The 19,844-nt window shown below is 52.0% G+C and overlaps 7 protein-coding genes and 1 non-coding gene across 8 annotated transcripts; 5 read left to right on the top strand and 3 right to left on the bottom strand.

The window, feature by feature from the left end:
• Positions 1–29: 29 nt before the first annotated feature.
• On the top strand, positions 30–2,210 carry NCU07063 (hypothetical protein). The gene is made up of 2 exons (XM_955235.2): positions 30–793; positions 890–2,210. The coding sequence occupies exons 1-2, from the start codon at positions 253–255 to the stop codon at positions 2,002–2,004; spliced, it is 1,656 nt and encodes a 551-aa protein (XP_960328.1). The 5' UTR covers positions 30–252; the 3' UTR covers positions 2,005–2,210.
• Positions 2,144–4,129, bottom strand: NCU17061 (DnaJ domain-containing protein). The gene is made up of 2 exons (XM_011396773.1): positions 3,855–4,129; positions 2,144–3,694 (listed from the first exon to the last, which is right to left on the bottom strand). Exons 1-2 carry the CDS (start codon positions 4,045–4,047, stop codon positions 2,874–2,876), a joined length of 1,014 nt encoding a protein of 337 aa, XP_011395075.1. The 5' UTR covers positions 4,048–4,129; the 3' UTR covers positions 2,144–2,873.
• Positions 4,130–4,332: 203 nt separating this feature from the next.
• NCU17060 (DRAP deaminase) lies at positions 4,333–5,920 on the top strand. The gene has a single exon (XM_011396772.1). It carries the CDS (start codon positions 4,380–4,382, stop codon positions 4,884–4,886), a length of 507 nt encoding a protein of 168 aa, XP_011395074.1. The 5' UTR covers positions 4,333–4,379; the 3' UTR covers positions 4,887–5,920.
• NCU07064 (L-galactonate dehydratase) lies at positions 4,902–6,675 on the bottom strand. The gene is made up of 2 exons (XM_955236.3): positions 6,271–6,675; positions 4,902–6,161 (listed from the first exon to the last, which is right to left on the bottom strand). Exons 1-2 carry the CDS (start codon positions 6,430–6,432, stop codon positions 4,968–4,970), a joined length of 1,356 nt encoding a protein of 451 aa, XP_960329.2. The 5' UTR covers positions 6,433–6,675; the 3' UTR covers positions 4,902–4,967.
• A 2,016-nt stretch (positions 6,676–8,691) lies between these two features.
• On the top strand, positions 8,692–11,034 carry NCU07065 (hypothetical protein). The gene has a single exon (XM_955237.2). It carries the CDS (start codon positions 9,081–9,083, stop codon positions 10,749–10,751), a length of 1,671 nt encoding a protein of 556 aa, XP_960330.1. The 5' UTR covers positions 8,692–9,080; the 3' UTR covers positions 10,752–11,034.
• Positions 11,035–11,486: 452 nt separating this feature from the next.
• Positions 11,487–13,734, top strand: mus-44 (mutagen sensitive-44). The gene has a single exon (XM_955238.2). The coding sequence runs from the start codon at positions 11,559–11,561 to the stop codon at positions 12,774–12,776; it is 1,218 nt and encodes a 405-aa protein (XP_960331.1). The 5' UTR covers positions 11,487–11,558; the 3' UTR covers positions 12,777–13,734.
• Positions 13,735–14,263: 529 nt separating this feature from the next.
• NCU14161 lies at positions 14,264–14,925 on the bottom strand. The gene has a single exon (XR_897964.1). It is a non-coding gene; the product is annotated as a ncrg180 (non-coding RNA).
• A 1,340-nt stretch (positions 14,926–16,265) lies between these two features.
• On the top strand, positions 16,266–18,761 carry gh47-5 (glycosylhydrolase 47-5; the record flags this gene model as incomplete). Its single annotated transcript, XM_955239.3, has 5 exons — positions 16,266–16,314; positions 16,384–16,423; positions 16,479–16,937; positions 17,004–18,321; positions 18,415–18,761. 5 exons carry the CDS (start codon positions 16,266–16,268, stop codon positions 18,679–18,681), a joined length of 2,133 nt encoding a protein of 710 aa, XP_960332.1. The 3' UTR covers positions 18,682–18,761.
• Positions 18,762–19,844: the final 1,083 nt, after the last annotated feature.

The following is a 19,844-nucleotide window of genomic DNA, read 5'->3' as shown; positions in this document are numbered from 1 at the left end:
CCCAAAGCCCAATAGCTTCGTAAGCGTAGCATGGATGGATGGATGGATGGAGGGATGGTTCTGTTCCATTTTTGGTTGGTAGGTAGATAGTAGATGGGTTATAAGCCATCCACATAAAAGCTCCCATGGTTCCAGCTCTCTCTCTCTCTCTCTCTCAGTCTCATCGAGAGTTTGATGCTTGCTGGTCGTCTATGTCTGGTTTCATACAACTCCCGGGCCCATAGTTGAGCACCCCGTTCAACCTCCATCATCATGCTACCTGTGCCTCTCACCACCCTCTCCCTATACGTAGTAGCCCTGCTTTCACCACCAGCAGCAGCAGGAGTCTTGGCATCAGCAACAACAAAACTACCCATCAAACTCCCAATCTCACCCGCCCAAGGACACCGTTCATCAACAGCAGCAAGTCCTTCACTCACATCCCGCAGCAGCAGCAGCGGCAATGGCTTCATCCGCGCCTCCGTGCACGCTGCCCACGGCGCTCCTCCCAAGCTTCGACGGAGACAGGAAGACGAAGGGCTGAAGAACCAGAACTTGGGCACGACTTATACCATTGACATTGACATCGGGACGCCTCCGCAGACGGTGACGCTCATCTTGGACACGGGGTCGCCGGATCTGTGGGTGAACCCGCAATGTGAGACTTCGGGCCAGGAGAAGTACTGCAACAGTTTCCGGCAGTTTGACTACACGAAAAGCAAGACGATCCAGGATACAGGGGCAGCGGATATTTTGAAATATGGCAAAGGAAATGTGACGATTGAGTATGTGACTGATGATGTGATTATTGGGTGTACGTACCTTTTGTCCCCCCCCCCCCCCCCCCCCTTTTTTTTTTTTTTTCTTTTTGTTTTCAGTGCCAGTACGTAAGCTAACAAAGCAACAACAGCCGCCAAAATCAAATCCCAAATCCTCGGTATCGGCTTCGAATCCATCGATATTCCCCTTGGGATCCTCGGTCTCTCCCCCTCCGTTTCCCCCGACGGCACATCTCCCTACCCGTACCTCCTCGACTCCATGGCCTCTCAGGGCATCATCTCCTCGCGCGCCTTCTCGCTCGATCTGCGCAGCATCGACAACCCCAGCGGGGCAATTATCTTTGGCGGCGTCGACCTCGGCAAGTTCTCCGGCAGTCTCGCCAAACTGCCCATGCTCGATCCGTCCCAGACTCCCGCGGGCGTCGACCGCTACTGGATCGTCTTGTCCGGCGTAGGCATGACCTACCCCGACGGAGAGGAAGTCGAGTCCGAAGAGATTGGCGTCCCTGTTTTTCTGGACTCAGGCGGTACTTTGTCCCGTCTGCCGGAAACGATCTTTCAAGCTATTGGCGATAGTTTCCCCGGCAGTCAGTATGATCCCGAGTCAGGGTTTTATATCGTTGATTGCGCGGTGGCAGAACAAGCTGGCTCGGTTGATTTCATTTTTGGATCGTCTGGGTCTAGGTCGTCCAAGAAAATTCGGGTCCCGTATGGTGATTTCGTCTGGGAAGTGCAAACGGGGGTGTGTGTGGTGGGGGTCCTGCCGACGGATGACGAGCCCGTGTTTGGGGATTCGTTCCTGAGAGCGGCGTATGTGGTGTTTGATCAGGATAATCGGAACTTGCATCTGGCGCAGGCGGCGAATTGCGGAGAGCAAATCGTGGAGATTGGAAGTGGGCAGGATGCGGTGCCGTCTAGCACGGGCAAGTGTAAGGATGGTTCTGCGGGATCGACGAAGACGGCTGGGGGCGGGGGACTGGATGTTACGGCTACGAGAGCGCCGACGAGGACGGCGGGGGGGAGTGGGCCGGCGGTGACGAACTCGGACTTTGGACCGGGACCGGCGGGGACGAGGGTTAGTACGGGCGGGATTGGACTGCCGACGGGGACTGGTGGGGGAGGAGGTTCGGGAGATGGAAACGGAAATAATGATGACGATGATAGTGCGGCAAGTGGGTTGGATGTTGGGGTTACGGCTGCGGCGGTGTTGGCTGGGTTGAATATGTTGATTGTTTGGTTGCTATGATGACGGGATCTAGATGATATTATGATTTCCTTGGGTATGGGAATTTGAGGATCGTGATTCAGCATGTTGGCGTTAGATTATACCGATATACACCGTCGATCAGTAGTACTGGATGTATGCCGATGATCGAGGGGACCATGTGATATACTCCCTTGTTATTGAGCAGTAATGGGAATCGAACAAAATCAGACTCGGTGTGAAAGACGCGAGTGATGAGATGTGGGTTGAGAGTGAAGGAGCAACCACCCAATTTCCCCTGTGTTGAAGGCGAAAAGACTGGGGAACTCTTCAAGTCAAAGTCTTCTCAACTTCACCTCCTTCTCCCACACAGCTTCGACTTTCATGGCCACAATATCGACGCAAGGACTGCGAAGCGGCCGAGCGAAAAGCATAATGATCCAAGAGTGGAGTTGGAGACGAAGGGGACAATGAGGGCTGCCGATAAAGAGGCGAAGAGAGTGGAAATGGGAAAGGTAGGAGTTGGAAGGGTTCTAATGTTGAAGGTTATGATACCCACAAATAGACGCTGGTGAATGACGAAACATGGATAAACTCGCTGGGTTTGTCTCGGATTGGGCGTTCAGCCAAGGGAGTCGTCAGTATGAAGAGAATGTGGTAAAAACATATTTCGGGCATTCAACCTGTGAACAACCAGCACTTGTCAGCGTCACCTGCTGTTGCCTTGAGAATTGATGCCCCTGTGCTGATGTTGAACGAAACTCGCAACGCTTGATTGGTATTCTTGAAACATCCATAACCAGAACACCATACTTGAACCAAACAACAAAACATTTCAAGATACCGGAACTCCAAACCCCTTTGACCCGTTGCATCCACTTGGAATCATACTCGGACATTCAAGCACTTGCTTACGCCTTTCTCTTTTTCGCCTTCTTCGTTCCGCCACTTGACGAACTGCCCTTGCCCAACCCAGCTTGTATCCTCTGAAACTCCTCCTCATCAATCTCCGGTGGCTCCTCCGCCTTCCTCTTGCTTCCCTTCCCCTTCGGCTTAGCTCCATACTTCTCAGCGAGTTTATCAAACATATCCCCCCTACTCTGTTGTCTCGCCAAGATCAACGCAGCCAGGGCACCTTCGCCATCGTGCTTCTTGCCTTTGCTTCCCTTTGCACCCGCCTTTCCCTTTGTCGCCGTCTTCGCATCTCCATCTTTGGAACCCATAAGCTTATCATAAACTCCCAACTCCTTAGCAAGTTCCTCCGCCTCTTTGGCCTCCCCCTTCGCAGCCTTTACACGCGCCGCCCGCTTCTTCTTCGTTTCCTTGGTATAACTTGGATAAGCATCCACCTCCTTCTTCTCTATCGCTTCGTCAATCCAAGTCCTGAATCGTTCATCATCTTCCAAAACGTCAGAGAGCATCACGGTCTCGTATACCCCGTCCATGTCGCCCTCAAAGTCGGTGTAAGCGGCCAGAACGTCTGCTCGTTCCTCGTCGGAGTTTTTGTAAGACTTGGCAAAGGCTTCGATGGTGTCGGGAGAGATAGAATCGGCGAAGCAGGACTTGTAGTATTCGGCCCAATTAAAACCGTCATCGGAAGCGAGGGTTTCGGAGGTGGAGCCTGTGGTGTCGTAGAGTTGGCGGCGGGTGGGAGAGGAGAGGATGGCGTAGGCGAGGGCGATTTGTTGGAATTTGGCCGTGGCGGAGTCCTTTTGTTCGGCTGGAACTTTGTCTAAATCAATGGAGATGGGGTTAGCATAGTGGTATGAGGAAGCAATAGGGGAAAGAAGGATGAGGGAAGATGCTGGTGGGAGAAGAGGAGGGGTGAGGACTGAAGGAGAAGAGGCAAAGGGATTTGGAGATGGCGATGAGAAAGGAAAATGGAGATATACCGGGATGGTTCTTCAACGCAGCCTTCCGATATGCAGTCTTGATCTGGTCGGCTGTCGCATCGCGCTCGAGACCAAGGACCTCATAAGGGTCGATGGTGGGGGGTTCTTCGACGTCGGAGAGGTCATGTTCGTCGTGGTCATCTTCGCCAGAGTCCGAAGGCGGTTTCGCTGCTTTTTTGCTGGGACGTGGCATTGTGACCTGAAGATGTACAACCGTGTTTTGCAAATACGCGGATATTGTAATTCTGGCGATGCGATGTGATGGATTGTTCACAGCAGTTGGTGACTTGGAACAATCACTGCTTCTGGGGAGACGCGACGACGCGGCTTATCTTATCGGTAGAACAGGGGTCCGTGAATCTGAAGCCGGCCGGGTGGGGTCTGTGATGTCGTTGTGAATGACAGACTGGACCGACAGCTGTCAGCGGCAACGACGGGCCGGTGGAGGTCCCCGAGGTGTTGGCAGTTCAGCGCTGCCAATTGTCCTCTCTCTTCCCTCATCATCAACCAACAGCAAGTCTCAAGATGGCGTCCTCAATCCAGCCAGGAGACCACAAGGCATTCATGCGCCTGGCCCTCTCCTTGGCCCAAAAGTCGCCTCCAAAACCTACCAACTACCGGGTGGGAGCCGTTGTCGTGGATGTCCCCTCCAACACCATTCTGGCGACCGGGTACACCTTGGAACTGGAGGGCAACACTCATGCCGAGCAATGCTGCTTCATGAAACTGGCTCAGCAGCATGGTGTCCCCGAGCAGAAGCTGGCTGAGGTCCTTCCGAAGGACCTGGCACTTTACACTACCGTTGAGCCCTGCTCCAAGCGCTTGAGCGGGAACTTGCCATGTGTGGAGAGAGTGCTGAGGCTGGCTGGATGTATCAAGACGGTCTATGTTGGGATCCTGGAACCTGAAAAGTTTGTTCAGGAGAACACGGGGAGGAAGTCTCTGAGGGATGCCGGCATCGAGGTGGTACATGTCGAGGGAATGGAGAAGGAGATTCTGGAGGTAGCCACTGCTGGGCACGTTAAGGAGTGAACAACACCAAAAAGACCACTATCAAGGCACGAGTTCAATTCCATCACTACATCACTATCACTAGCTTTTGTCTACACCACGCTAGAACTTCGGCCCCTCAAGGATGGGTTTGGCCTCTTCCGTTCTCCACCAGCTCTTCTCACCACCAGGATACTCGAACCGATCCATGCTGTCCGCCTTCATCTCGACGGAATACCCAGGCTCGGTGGGAGTCTGATAGTACCCATCCTTGATGACAGACGGATACAAAAAGTGCTCATGAAGATGATCCACATACTCCAACACCGACTTCTTCCCGCTCACCACCACATAGTCGATCGTGCTCAAGTGCTGCGTATACTCAGGCAACCCAACACCGCCCGAATGCGGCACGATCGGCACCCCGTACTTCTTCGCAATCAGCAACACCGCCAACACCTCATTGACGCCTCCCATCCGGCACGCATCAATCTGGCACACATCAATCGCCCCACTCATCAACAGCTGCTTGAACACCACCCTGTTCTGACACATCTCGCCCGTAGCCACCCCAATCCCATACTCCTTTAGCGCCTCCCTGATCGCCTTGTGACCCAGAATATCATCCGGGCTCGTCGGCTCCTCAATGAACCACGGCTTAAACTCCTTCAGCTCCTTCATGTACTCGATCGCCTCCGGCACGCTCCAGACCTGGTTCGCATCCACCATCAGGACATTCCCCTTATCATAGCCAATCACCTCCCTCGCGATCCCCAGCCGTCTCTTATCCTGCTCAACACTGCCGCCCACCTTGAGCTTGAAATGCTTGTACCCCTTCTCCATCGTCTCCCTCAACAGTCCCCTCATCTTATCCTCCCCGTACCCCAACCACCCCGCACTCGTCGTATAAGCCGGCACAGCCCTATTCGCCTCCGCGTCTTTGATCCTTTCGGTCTTGGTCTTTTCAGTCTCCTTCAACATCTCCACTGCCTCCTGGGGGGTGATGGCGTCCGTGATGTACCGGAAATCAATACACCGTACAAACTCTTCGGGCGCCATCTCCGAGACGATCCGCCACACGGGTTTGCCCAGCACTTTGGCCCATAGGTCCCAGAGGGCGTTGACGACGGCGCCCAAGGCGAGGTGGATCACGCCCTTTTCTGGGCCGATCCAGCGCAGTTGCGAGTCGTTGACGAGGTGGCGCCAGGTTTGGCCCCAGTTGGCGACGAGAGAGGAGAGGGTGCGGCCGCGGATGCGGTCGGCGACGTGGTTGATGGCGGAGCAGACGATGTCGTTGCCGCGGCCGATGGTGAAGGTCTGTCAAAGAGACATGGATTGTGTTAGTTTATATGAATTTTTTTTTTTTAATTCCTTTTCTTGAAAAGGGGAAAACATTGATAACAAAGGGAAGAGAAAAAAGACGAACCATGCCATGTCCGGTATACTTGGAATCAGTCTGGAGGATGCAGTAGGCGGCCGAGTAGTCCCCGGCGGCGTTCATGGCGTCGGAACCCGTCTTGTCGAGAGAGGTGGGGAAGCGGACATCGCGGGTGGTCCAGCCCGTTATTGTGATTTCTTGGTCGGACATGTTTGACTGTATTTCGTAGGTGTGTATGAGTTGAGTATACCTCTTGGTGGGTTGTGGTACACTGGTGAGAGATGAAAGAGAGCTACTTCTTCACAATAGTTATGATGTTGAGGGGAATAGAATCAGGAACAAGATGTATTTCACTCTACTGAACAATAATTCCCCCGAACCAGCGAGATACATCCTCGGTCTCGGTTCATCATTCGCGAGGCCCAAAAGCTGCCCGTCGTCGGCCATCTTCACTACACTAAAGGCCGTTGGAGACTGGGGTAAACTGGGGGAAAACTGGGGAAGACGGGAGGGGACAACTTGTGAGGGGTATGGTGGGGTTACCCTCGGGGATGTCTGTTAGTGCAATACTTATTGTACCCAAAGTCAACTGGCTTTGTGTTCAGTACTCGGCTAAACTGGATATTGTCACCAATTGAGCCTTTTGATTGATGGATAAATACAGAGCTCCTCCAAGTGGGGGTCACTGTCACTGGTGGTAGAGGTAGGTTGAACCATTCCCATCATCTTTCTTCCTTCAGCTTCTTGGGATGAAGCTATCAAGGGTCGCAAGCAAAGTCACCAGACATTGAAGATATCGCAGGCTTCGGGTCCGAAATAGGATTCTTCCGGCAGGTCCAACTTGGGGCAATGCTGCGTTTAACTGAATCAAGAGCGTTTGGGGAGGGAACATGTGCTCCCATCTCCAGTCATTCCTGAGTACCTCAAGTCATATAAGTCGAACAAGTCAAGACTTACACGATACACGTGGATATCGTCATTCTCAGGAACGGCGCCATGCAACTGGAGACAATCTGCGAACACTTGGTCAGTGACCGCGTTCGGATCGTCCAGGGGCATGACACGACAGTCTGTCATAGCGGATGAGGTACGATAGGTAGGTATCTGTGTACACGAGTGAGATGAGTCTGTGCAAAAGACCAAATTGGTACAGTACCTCTAGGCTTCGGTCTCATCAATCCAGACTTTAGTTTGCCATCACGAGCAACAATTAACAAACCCAACTTTGGATCTTGCTTTGGATGACGGGACGCAAACTCCGGAAAGTCTAGAAGATCGGTAGTAAATTTGATGCCTTGATTTTCATATACCTAAGGATGATAATAGACTTGGCCACTAACCTCTGGCAATGGATGGCAAAGCTCAGGTCGACGGATGTTGGCCTGTTCCGATGATTTTCATGCGGCAACTGAGCTCACAAGTTCAAAATTCAGGTCGATCTGCTGAGATGTGTTGGAAAATGTTCGCCGCTTTACTAGTGTAGGTCACTGTTGCTTGATCGCCATGGAAGATTTCTAGAAAACCTTGTGTTGTTGGATCGTCTGCCCACATCCTCATTTGCATCATATGTGTGAAAGGGGAGCGTGGTAGAGCCGAAGAGCTAGTGGTGCTACAGAAAACTAGGTAAATTTCACTATGATCATGTATACCATTTCCCGTACAGACTGTGGCACCTTGGAAGTGAAGACATTGCCACCTCCAAAGATCGCCCAGTTCACGGGGTGCCTTGTTCTTTTTTATATATCCATACCGCTGCTGGGAAATAAGGTAAGTTTTCAAACGTGGTATATCCGGAGTGGCAATGAACCTTCCTTCATTTTGGTACAAGAAATAGCCCAGTTGGTCGTTGGTCACCGCTTGTTTCTTGTAGAGCGTCCCTCCAAGCTGGCACGTTACATGCCAGCAGAGGTGGAGGCTCTGGTCTTACAATTCTTAGTTCTATGATATCTAAGACAGTTGCATCTTCTACCCCAAGGTACCAGACTTCAACGCCTCAACGCCTCAAACAATGTCTCTGAGCGATTCCAAGAATCTGGGGGAAGCCTCGCAACATGACCTCATTGGGCAGTCATGGACAGGACATGTGATGGGGTTAGGGTTGAGACCGTCGAGAAGCACTAACAATTACCTCCAACTTGGACTTTCTTCTTTTTGTGGTCGCGAAACCGTTGATGAGCACACAGCTCCACATTCAACCTCGCCCCGTCGGTGTCGTCAATCAAGATGACCGTTACCATGAAGGCTCCCTGCTTTTTTCACACAGTAACTACCTCCGTTCCTGCATAAGTGGAATCGATACACGTGTACGGATCATCGATCAACTACACTACCGCAAGGACCGAACCGTGAAAGGCGTCAGAAAAGCTTGGATGATCACGGGGCCTTGGTGGAGGTCATCGAGGAACGCTTTCAAGGGTTGTTCCAGAATCAGCATCTTTTTGCGTTCTAGACTTTGGCTTTACACTGAAAGCCCAGAATGGTTGAATGACCCAACGTCCAATCACAATGCGTCACTTCCCCGGACCTTTTCCCCTGACCACCCTCTTCTCGCTCCAAAGTAGTCAGGGTGCCAGGCCAGCCCTGTGAGTGAGGCCAAATCCGGTTTTGGCATGGGGGTGGGAATACGCCATAGGTCCCCCATCCACTATCAAACGAGTGACATGATGGGCGTTCCAACGTCGTCATATTTTCCCAAAGAAAAACCAGCCCTCGTGATGAAGCTTCACATTCGATATGAAGTGCCCTTATTATTATTACCCCAGCGGTGTTGCACCCATTATCCCCTTTCATGTTGACTGACCATCACCAGAAGTCCTCTCTCTGTTTGATCGCCAAATCACCACTATACAGCTCACACCATGCCAGCAATGGAACGAACCAGAGAAGCCTTCCACTTCCTGACCTGCACCAACAAGAAGGTGCCAAAAGTGAGGAGCAAACTTCGGAAACCTGTCTCGAGGCAGAAACGCAAAGATGATTCGAGGAGGGTGGTATCAGACACTCGCGGCAAGGGCAAGTCCTCAAAACACCGCAGCATTGAAATCACAGCAACACCCCCACATCTGCCTCCCGTGACAGTCTCACCGGAATTCAAAGGGCCAGAATGGATGGAATACCCATGGTCATCTCTTCCGCGGCTACAACCGGGACCTGAGGATCTCCCCGGGCCACTCCCACCCGCCGGAATCATTCCCGAGTTCTCCCACCTTGCCGTCAGCGATGCAGACCGCAGTGGTTCCTTGTCCCCGGCGGCTCAAGTCTCACCAAAACGGCGCGCAAAAACACCCATCTTATTCGTCGGCCAGCTGGAAAGTGCAAACATTCCCCGACCACGAAACGCCCTAGCAAACGAGAGGCATTTCAGCGCCTCGCTACTCGCCGAAGAATATCGGGCCCTCCTCGATTCCCCCAGCTCCTCTCTCTTGGCCCCCACCTGGTCAGACCCGACTCTTATTGCCCGGGAGAGGCTGAGGAGGAAAAAAGCCAGCTCCTCACTACGAGAAGAGCAGTCACAACCAGCCATTCCGCGTAGAGGTAGCATAGCCCCTCTCAATTATCACACTGGGAACGTCAACAGCCAGAAGGTCCCCCCTCAAGTATCCCTCTTTGCCCATGTGCAACCACCACCACCACCGACTCTCAACAGTCAAAGAATGCAACCAGAACCATCCCTCCGATCAGACGCCGACACCCTAGTCGCTATCGACGAAGAAGTGGGCATTGACCTCAAGCCAGAATTTGCTCCTGCTCTTCCTCCTCGCCCCCCCTCAGTCTCACACTCGATCTCCGACTACTCCCTCCCCCCGTCCACGTCCTCCTCGTCCACGTCCTCGTCTACTACACCCACGTCTGCGTCCACGCCCACCTTCACATTTACGTCCCCGTCGACTACATCCACGCCCACACCCATGTCCACGTCCGCGTGCACGTCCAGGTCTACATCCCGGTCCACGCCCGCGTCCAGATCTACCTCTACGCCCACGTTTCCGGCCACATCCACATCCACATCCACAAGCACGTCCAGGGCCTCGCCGACTCCCCCGCCCATTGTCCAAAAGGACTTATCCCTCCAAATCTGCCTCGACCTCCTCACCAGGGACCTCTCAGCGCACTTGATGCCAGGGTTAAGATACAGACAGACCCGCAACTCGACCAAAGGGATGGAAAATGGACTGTCGACGGAAACGGCAGCGTTGCAGGCGTGGGTGATGATTGAGGGGTATGAGAAGTTGAAGGAGGAGTTGTTGATGCGGGAGCGGAAGCAGCAGCAGGAACAACAACAACAACAACAACAGTTGGGAGAAGAAAAATGTGAGAAGGACTCGAAGAAAAAGGATATGAAGACGGTCAAGACCATGTTGGAGACGTGGTTGAGTGCCTTGTATAGGATTTATGATGAGTTGAGTGTGGAGGCTTTTGAGGGGATGAGGGGTGAGGAGAATGGTGAGGAGAATGGTGAGGGGAGTGAGGAGGGGAGTGAGAGTAGTTATTCGGGGGATTATGGGGATAGGGGGTATGGGTCGGAGTAGAACACATACCTAGGCAAAGAAAAGGCAGAGGATGTCCTTGGGAAGTAATGGTGCCTGTTGGAATTAGGAATAATTTTGTTTTGGGGGATTAGGTGAGTGGTCTGGAGGTTATGGATTGGATATGGATATGAATTGGATATGACTATACCCTGGAAAGACACATAGGATGCAAACGGCTGGGTTGGAAGATTTGGAGTTTAGTCTAGCTTTCGATTGATTAGATACTGTTCTACGTATACAAGGTAGCAGATAATAGGTAGATGGACAACCCATTTGGTACCTCTAGATGTTCATATCGTGTTCATTCATGTACTGTACGTGGTTGAGTTACGTGACCGTTGTACATCTTCCAAATACTCCACAATGGTAAAAAGACCATCAGGGGAAAGTTCTCCTTCGATCCGCTCCCCGATCACGGCAATGCTGCCGGACTCTCGCCTTGGCTACCGTTCTGTACAGTCTTAATCTCAACGCTTGTGATGATCCCCATGATGATCCACCAAGTAAGGATTGGCTACCATTCACTGTCACCCGGAGCTTCCCGAGAGGGTGGTCACTGAAGGCTTAGTTTGTTTACATACAAGTAGTACATTCGTGGACAAATTCACTGACGTCATTGCGTCTTTCCTGGCGTACTGTAAATAAGCAAACATAACACTGTATAGCACACTGTCCCCGCATCGCACTCATCAGGCAATTCCAGACTTCCCCGGATCTTGGCACATTCAATGTCTATTTCATCATCCTCGATTTGAATTCGCGATACCTTCGTCGCGTGTAATTCCTACTCTAGGTAGTCAGAACAAAATGGACGACGACTTTGACGATGCCGAGCTCCTCCAAGCTCTCGCCGCCTCCGAAGCAGCAGCAGCAGCCAGACAACAACAACAACCCCAACGCCCACCAGCACCACCACCACCACCAGGTCGCGGCATCGTCCAACCCACTCCCCAACGCCTTGACAAACCACCACTCTCCAACTCCTCCTCCTCTTCCACTGGCCCGCGAATAGTCCAACCCACCCCACAAGCCCTCCCCGGCGCCCGCTCCTCCTCGGGCTCCTCCATCCTCGTCTCCCCGCGCCAAAAAGGCAACCCCGTGCTCGCCTCCATCAAGTCCACCGCGTGGGAATACTCCGACATCCCCGCCGACTACGTCCTCGGCACCACCACCTGCGCCCTTTTCCTGTCTCTCAAGTACCACCGTCTGCACCCAGAATACATCTACACGCGCATCCGCCTGCTGCAGCAAAACCGGTACAACCTGCGCATCCTGCTCACGCTCGTCGACATCCCCAACCACGAGGAGCCCCTGCGCGAGCTGTCCAAGACGTCGCTTGTCAACAACGTGACGGTCATCTTGTGCTGGTCGGCGCAGGAGGCGGCGCGCTACTTGGAGCTGTACAAGTCGTACGAGCACGCGAGCGCGAGCGCGATCCGAGGCCAGCAGAAGACGACGTACGCGGAGCAAATGGTGGAGTTTGTGACGGTGCCGAGGAGCGTGAACAAGACGGATGCGATTGCGCTGGTGAGCACGTTTGGGAGCTTGCGGAATGCGATCAATGTGGCGACGGAGGCGAATGGGGAGGAGCGGTTGGGGAACGTGCAGGGGTGGGGAGAGAAGAAGGTGAAGAGTTGGAGGAGAGCGGTGGAGGGGAGTTTTAGGGTGAGGAAGACGGCGGCGCAGGGACGGAACAAGGCTGCGACGGGTTCCGGTTCCGGGTCAGGAGGGACGCAGTCACGGACGATGCAGACACAGACACAGACACAGACACGGACACGGCAGAAGGAAACTGGATCATTACAGGACAGGAGGGCTGGCGATACCGGGCACGGGCACGGTCCGAGGGAGGATGAGTACGATGAGATGGAGGCTGTTATGGCTGCTGCTGCTGAGGAGGCGGGGTCGACGGTGGCTGCGGGCTCGAGTTCTACCAAAAACGACACTCAAGCTTCTCGGAGACAAGAGGAGGAACTGGGCGGTGGGGTTGCTGCTGCGTTGGCCAAATTGAGGCAAGGAGGTTGAGGAAATATCAAGACATTCGGACACGTTGTCTGGTGGACTAAAACACGCCGTCTGTCCTACGACGAACACGTGGAGATATCGAAGAAAGTCTCGATTCAACGTGTCTCGCCTCATGTCTTGACAGACACAAACACCACAGCTTACCCCTCACAAGAAAACGTGCGGTGGTAGTAGGTACCTTGCGGCTCGCTGCAGGTTCCTGGACCACAAGAACATGCTCATCTTAAACACAAAATCCGCGCGTGGGCCAAGGATAAAACAACGTCGTGCACGGAACACATAAAGCCGTGGTCCACAACTCGACAACTTCTTCTGGACTACTTTCCCGATTGAACCACACCTACCTACCTAAGTCCCAAGACTCGGTCCTGTTCTAGGTCTGTCTTGGAGACATTCGAAACCAAATCAGACGAAGGACTACGTCACGTCCATATTACCCAGACATTAGACGCTACAACAGATGCACGACCGTTAGAGTCATGCATTCTATCATCTACCTCTACGCACGCTATGTGGCTACAAAGATGGATCAGGAAATGCATCAGTACACCTACCTACAATACACCCACTACCGTAGACCCTGGCAGCCCTGAATTGCTATCTATCTACCATTGAAGCAAGTGAAACGATACACGGCATCTCGTATGTGTTGTGTTATACATATGCGATGGAACTATAGACGGGTCGGGTGCCTCAAGTTAGCTTGGAGCAATACAACCCACACATACCTCGGACTTTTTTCGTCGTGATGCTGGGTTACAATCTCTTTTCGAGGAAAACCAGCCAGGAATCCGGGTTGCTGCTTTGTATACCTACCTACCTTACTGGTATATCTATGCTGACCTCTTTCGAATATCGGTCCAGTCCCAATATTGGGTTGGTGCGCGTGGCAGTTACCTAGGTATCCAAACTACATCGAATCTGTTATGAGTTTGGTTTTATCGTTCAAGACAATCAGAAAATCTTCAAGTGATGTTGCAATTTCTTCCCTGTGAGCTAAACGCAGATGGTCATCGTCATATCTACCTAGGTAGTGTATTACTGGACATATATAGCACGATAAAGAACCTAAGGGTTGCGTTTACCTACACTTATGAACCTGAAGCTACCTACCTACCTAGGTAGGTAGGTAAAAATCGTCCCAAAAGATGGAATCCACCCAAACAGCTGAATGCCGAACGGGGATCACACATTTCCCCATTCCTACTTATCATGATGTAGTCCATTTCCCCGCCCCAAAAATCTTCTTAGCCTGTATGCTCGAGTCAATCAATCGCCTTCCATGTAGGTAGATACCTACCTACCTAAGAAACATAAGGTAAAAAGTTGATAGCGAGAAAGTCAGAACATACACAATTTCTCGCCATGTCCGTTTTCAGCCAGGCTCTGCAGCTATTTCAGTCGCAGGGCACATTCTTGGTTTGGGATTGGGATTTGCGTGGTTTCTGATGAAAGTTGCGAGACTAAGGTAGGTAACATGTAGGAGATGACGGCGTGAACTCTCTTGCAAATTTCTTGTCTAGGTACAGTACAAGACCAGAAGACGAGAGGTCCTAACGAACCAACTGGACCAACCACCCACCCACCTACCCGGCACCCTTCCATTCATTCCGTTACACAGAAAAATCCCGGAACATCTTGAAGGTACCTTATCTTGTCGATAATGCCCCCCTTTCAAGGCAAATCATTCACCTCAATCCTGCCATGTACTGTATCGATGTCTTGTACCTTGGGTGGGTACCTGAGGTGGAGATGGGTTTATTCAACATCAATCACCACACTCTCCCCGTTTCCGTCCTCTCCTAGAGTCGATCCTCATCTGCTTCACTGTAATTGGGAGGGAATGGTTAGTTACTGCGTTTGTTTGGTATCTTGTGATTCCCCGAAAAGGCGAGAGAGAGAGATGCAAGCAAAGGAAAGAAGGAAGGAAGGAACGAAGGAAGGAAGGTCATCTTCTTTTTGCCTACCTTCTGGCATTGAGGGCACGGCGCGCCAGGGGTGGTGTAAGGGAAACCACAGCTGTGGCAGGGATTGACTACGCCGGACATGTTGCTGGTTGTTGGTTGGTAAGTGATGTGTGGATTTGACACGGTTACTGGTTGTGATGAAAGTTTTTTGGTGTCATGAGGTCCCAAAAAAAAAAACAAAGAAAAGAGAGAAGAGCAGAGGGACAGTTTTTTTTTTCTTTTTCGTAAGGTATTTATACTATTCTTTTTTCTCTATTTTTTTCCCCCCTCGGTATCTGCATCATGAGAGGGGGGAAGAAGGAAGGGGGGCAGCTGAAGTCTGCGGGACCTCTAGTTGCCTCACTAGTCTACAATAAGGTATGTAGTCCCTTATTCCTAACAATCTCTTACACTACTAAAATGTAAAAGCCTTCGAGAGATGGAGGATCAACGAGACTAGGTAACGAACTGCATCATGCGGCTGAATCCAGATTTTCGTCGTTTCAACATAGTGTATAGCCGGACATAGCACGCACGAGAGAATGAAGAACAAAATGCTGCACAGTGGCCTTTTATAACTCCGGGAAAATCCACCGAGCTGAATGAGACTCATCCACCCATTCCCGGTTCATTTCCCCGCCAAAACACCCCGTAGCGTGGACCAAGTATGCACATCACTTCTTAGCTTGTGTAGATCTTTCTCCAACCTTGGAGGGCGGATGCAGGTTTTCGGTCTCCTGGCCATTGACACGAGCGTTGGTGTACCTGTAGTGCTACACTACCGAGACTACCATACCTACCTACCTACCTAAGTATTTGAGAGCAGGTGAGCGAGGCACGGGACAATGTCCGTTGACGCTTCAATCCCACCTTATTTACACTTTTCTCACAGCTTTCAAGATATTAACCAACCTTTTCGATTTCTCAAATGGAGAGGCAAAAAAAATCCCATCTGATCCAAACCCCCCCCATCAGATAACGATCAAGTCAAAGAAGAAAACCGACCGCAATGCCCGCCTGGAGGATACTGCATATGTAGTGGTACAGAATGCATTGCATATGTTGGTTGTCCTGCATACAATACGATGATGTATATGTAGAGGTGGTATGCGGTGTAGGTAGGTACCTATTCAGTGACAGGAAAGACAGAGAGAGACAACCTTCCGCATAAGGCACATGCCTAGATATCTGATTGCCGACCTCCTCAATCATCCCACTCCATTCATTGGCCGAACCAAGAAAGTGATTGACACCTCATGACATGTGGACCATCCGATTCACAATTGACCTCCAGGAACCTGGTTTTCTTGTCGTTCCTTTGCCAATTCCAGGTTTGTGGTGCCTGACCTGACCACTCTAAAGACCTCTACCCATGTCAATAAAGAAACGGGACGGAATGTTGTTGATGAATCGCGGTGTGAAAATAAAGGTACACTAACCGGGGGGCCGGGGTAGAGATGGCGGGCGGGGCCTTGGCGATCTTCGGTAGTGTAATGTGTAGAGGTCCATATGAAGAAGGAAGGAAACCGGAGTTATATACATTATGCAATTCCCACCTTCCGCCGTGTTTCTTGCTCTTTGTGCTTGCTGCAGTAGGTTGAGAGCACGCTGGGCACGGTTGAACCTCCTCTCTCTTGGTTCCTCTCCTTGAATCCGTACAGTCGGTCTATCCTTCACCTCGGTCTCTCTTGCCTCTGCAGAGTGAGTGAATGAGTGAGTGAGTGAGTGAGTGAGGGTGGGAACTTGGTTCTCACAGTTCGTTGATTCCTTCAGTCGGAACACTCATTGACTCGTTGTTTGGCGAGCCACGGTTCATCCCCAAGTCCGCGTTTGGACCACCGTTTGACAAAGGGGTCATTGTTTACATCCGAGCAACAAAAACAACAACATTCCTCACGAGCATCGTTATCGGCATCGTCATCAACAGCATCCTCATGTATCCCAAGTTCAACAACGTTGGCCCAGCGGCCTTTTTGGTCAGCGCCTTGACCCTCACTCAGGTAGTCACTGCAACACCTTTCTCTCCGCCACGACAGAAAAACATTGGCACCAGCGACGACTCTGCAGCAGCAGCATCATCATCCCAAGCCGCCTCAAACCAAGAAAGACGAGATGCTGTCAAGCAAGCCTTTCAGATCTCCTGGGACGGCTACTACAAATATGCGTTTCCTCACGACTCATTGAGGCCCGTGACCAACTCTTACGAGGATGACCGGTAATTCCCCCATTCTTTTTTACCCCTTCTCAGCCAACTGAACACCACACTAACACCACCACACAGAAACGGCTGGGGTGCCTCAGCAATCGACGCCTTCTCCACCGCCATCGTCATGCGCAACTGGCCCGTCATCAACCAAATCCTCGCCTACGTGCCCCAAATCGACTTCACCCGCACCTCGAGCGAAATCTCCCTCTTTGAAACCACCATCCGGTACCTAGGCGGCCTCCTCTCCGCCTACGACTTATTGACCACCCCGCCTCTGTACGCCGACGCCAAAGCCGCAGCCCCAGATGTCCATCTCAATTCTACTTCTTCCCAAACTGCCACCGACGCCATCCTGGCCCAAGCCATCCGCCTAGCCGACGCCCTGTCCGTGGCCTTCGACACCCCCTCGGGAATCCCCGATAACAACCTCATCTTTGACCCCGTGACAGGCCCAAAGAGGACAGGATCGCAGACGAACGGCATCGCGACCATTGGCACGCTGGTGCTCGAGTGGACGCGACTCTCGGACATCACAGGGAACAGCACCTACGCGCAGCTCGCGCAGCGGGCCGAGGCCTTTTTGCTCAATCCGCAACCTAGCGCAATCGCTGAGCCGTTCCCGGGCCTGCTGGGGACCAACGTCAATATCACCAGCGGCTTGTTCGTCGACAGCACCGGCGGGTGGGGCGGCGGGACCGATTCGTTTTACGAGTACTTGATCAAGATGTACCTGTATGACCCGGACCGGTTCGCGTTGTATCGGGATCGCTGGATCTTGGCGGCCGATTCGTCGATTCAGTACGTGGCTTCGCATCCTACTACCCGGCCGGACTTGACGTTCTTGGGCGGGTGGAAAGGACCGAGGGGGAACACCACGCTGCGGTTCTCGAGCGGACATCTGGATTGTTTTGATGGTGGTAATTTCATCCTTGGCGGATTGACGCTGTCGAATAAGAAGTATTTGGACTTTGGGCTGGAGCTGGTCAAGTCGTGCGCGGAAACGTACTCGGCTACAGCTACGGGGATTGGTCCCGAACTGTTTAGCTGGCAGGACAACCGCACGCCGCTGAATGCGACGAATAACCGCGGGCCTCCCTCGGCGGAACAAAAGGCGTTTTATGAGAAGAACGGGTTTTGGATTACTAACGAGCAGTATGTCCTGCGGCCGGAGGTGATTGAGAGTATGTACTATGCGTGGCGGGCGACGAAGGATGAAAAGTATAGGGAGTGGGCGTGGGCGGCGTTCAAGGCGATCAATGCGACGACGAGGGCGGGGAGCGGGTATAGTAGCGTGGCGAATGTGAATAAGGTGGGAGGGGGCAGCAAGACGGATTTCCAGGAGAGTTTTTGGTTTGCCGAGGTGTTGAAGTATTGTTGGTTGATTTTCCAGGATGTGAGTTTTTGTTCTCTTTTTTTTCCCCTTCTCTTATGTTCTCGACGTGGAGGGATCGATAAGAAGAAGAAGAAGATGCTAACAGGAAAACAGGAGGATGACCCCTGGCAAGTCAAAGCCGACCAGACCAACGAGTTCGTCTACAACACCGAGTGTCATCCCATCAGGCTGGCAAAGGGGCATGAAATTCAGCCGTCGTCTTCATCCTCGCCGTCGTCGGATTGGGGTTATGGATCGGCCGATGAAAAAAAGAACAACGAGCAGCAACCAAGGGGGCGCCCCGGTGTATGGAAACACGGCGATGATGGAAGCTGGAGCGACAGGAGGGAGAAGAGGTTTGCTGGGCCTAGGTATGCGTAAAGGTAATGAGAGCAAGCGGAGGATGTAGAGGTCGATGAAGCGGTCGTGGTATGATTAGGACAGATAGTACAAGAAAGCGGATAATTACTCTTGTTAATCATTGTCGATGTGAAGTGCCTTCATCGAGCGAAGGTCGAGTAAATCAAGCCCAATGGTCTAGAGTAAAAGCACCCTCTATCTCGATCTCAGAGAATTGGTGCTCGGCGTCGTCCACTCTGTTCACAAAACCTTCTTGAGCAATAGAATTTCGTAGTTTGACCGTAGCGACAACCACGGTAATGACATTTACCTGACTGGTAGGTGTTGACCAACGAAATCAAGGACCAACTGGTAAAGTACTTGCGCTGCTCTCATCCTTGACGAGACTTTTTCTTGGTCCAACGTAACATAAATGGAAGAAGTTGGGTTTGTGTGCAAGGAGATTGACATAAAATAGCCACTGCACCACTTGGACTCGGCCGTTTGTACTCGCGTGGGCAGGTTACCTACCGAAATGTGTCAACCTCCCGGGCGTGGTTGATAGAAACCACCGGTTCGAGTATTTGTATCTCGTGATCATCCTTGAAGCGAGGTATGTACTGCGCAATGTGCAAGACGAGAGCAGAAGGAAAGCCAGCCTTGCCTCCTTGCCCCATCTACCAACGCGAGTGAGGGAAGATGAATGCCATGGAGAATCGGTGCTCTGTGATGGTGTTGTGGTTCGGAGAAGACCCGCGTTGGGCTGTTGGGGTGATCCAAGGTTTTTAATTCGTGCGACAGTGTCAACCACTCGGATAGCTGTGTGACTGTGGCATAAACCTAGAATCGATGTTCAGTGTTGCCATTCAGCTTGGGTTCCGTTGATAAGGACAACCGTAAAGCTGAAGTGCCAAAGTGACGATGATTTCTGTGGTGTTTTTGGCAGAAGTTTGCTGCCCAAGTCCACCACTGAAACGTGAAAATGGCCCTGGCCCCGTAGACAGTGGAGTGCTCTAGTGACTAAATGCCCCACTTATAGTGAGTGGATCAATCTTGCAAAAGTGGAACTGCCCGAGATCGAAGAGAACATCGATGTGGACCTTCCCCAGGTCTGCAAGTTATCTTGGCTTTTCTCCTCTTTTCTCATCTTGGTGTTTTCTTCTCATCACTCCCATCAATATGGCATCAAGCCAAGATGTGAGATC

This window comes from Neurospora crassa, linkage group VI (assembly GCF_000182925.2).
Source record: "Neurospora crassa OR74A linkage group VI, whole genome shotgun sequence".
Lineage (NCBI taxonomy): Eukaryota > Fungi > Ascomycota > Sordariomycetes > Sordariales > Sordariaceae > Neurospora > Neurospora crassa.
Note: the sequence above shows the minus strand (reverse complement) of the source record. Positions and strands in the feature narration are given on the sequence as shown.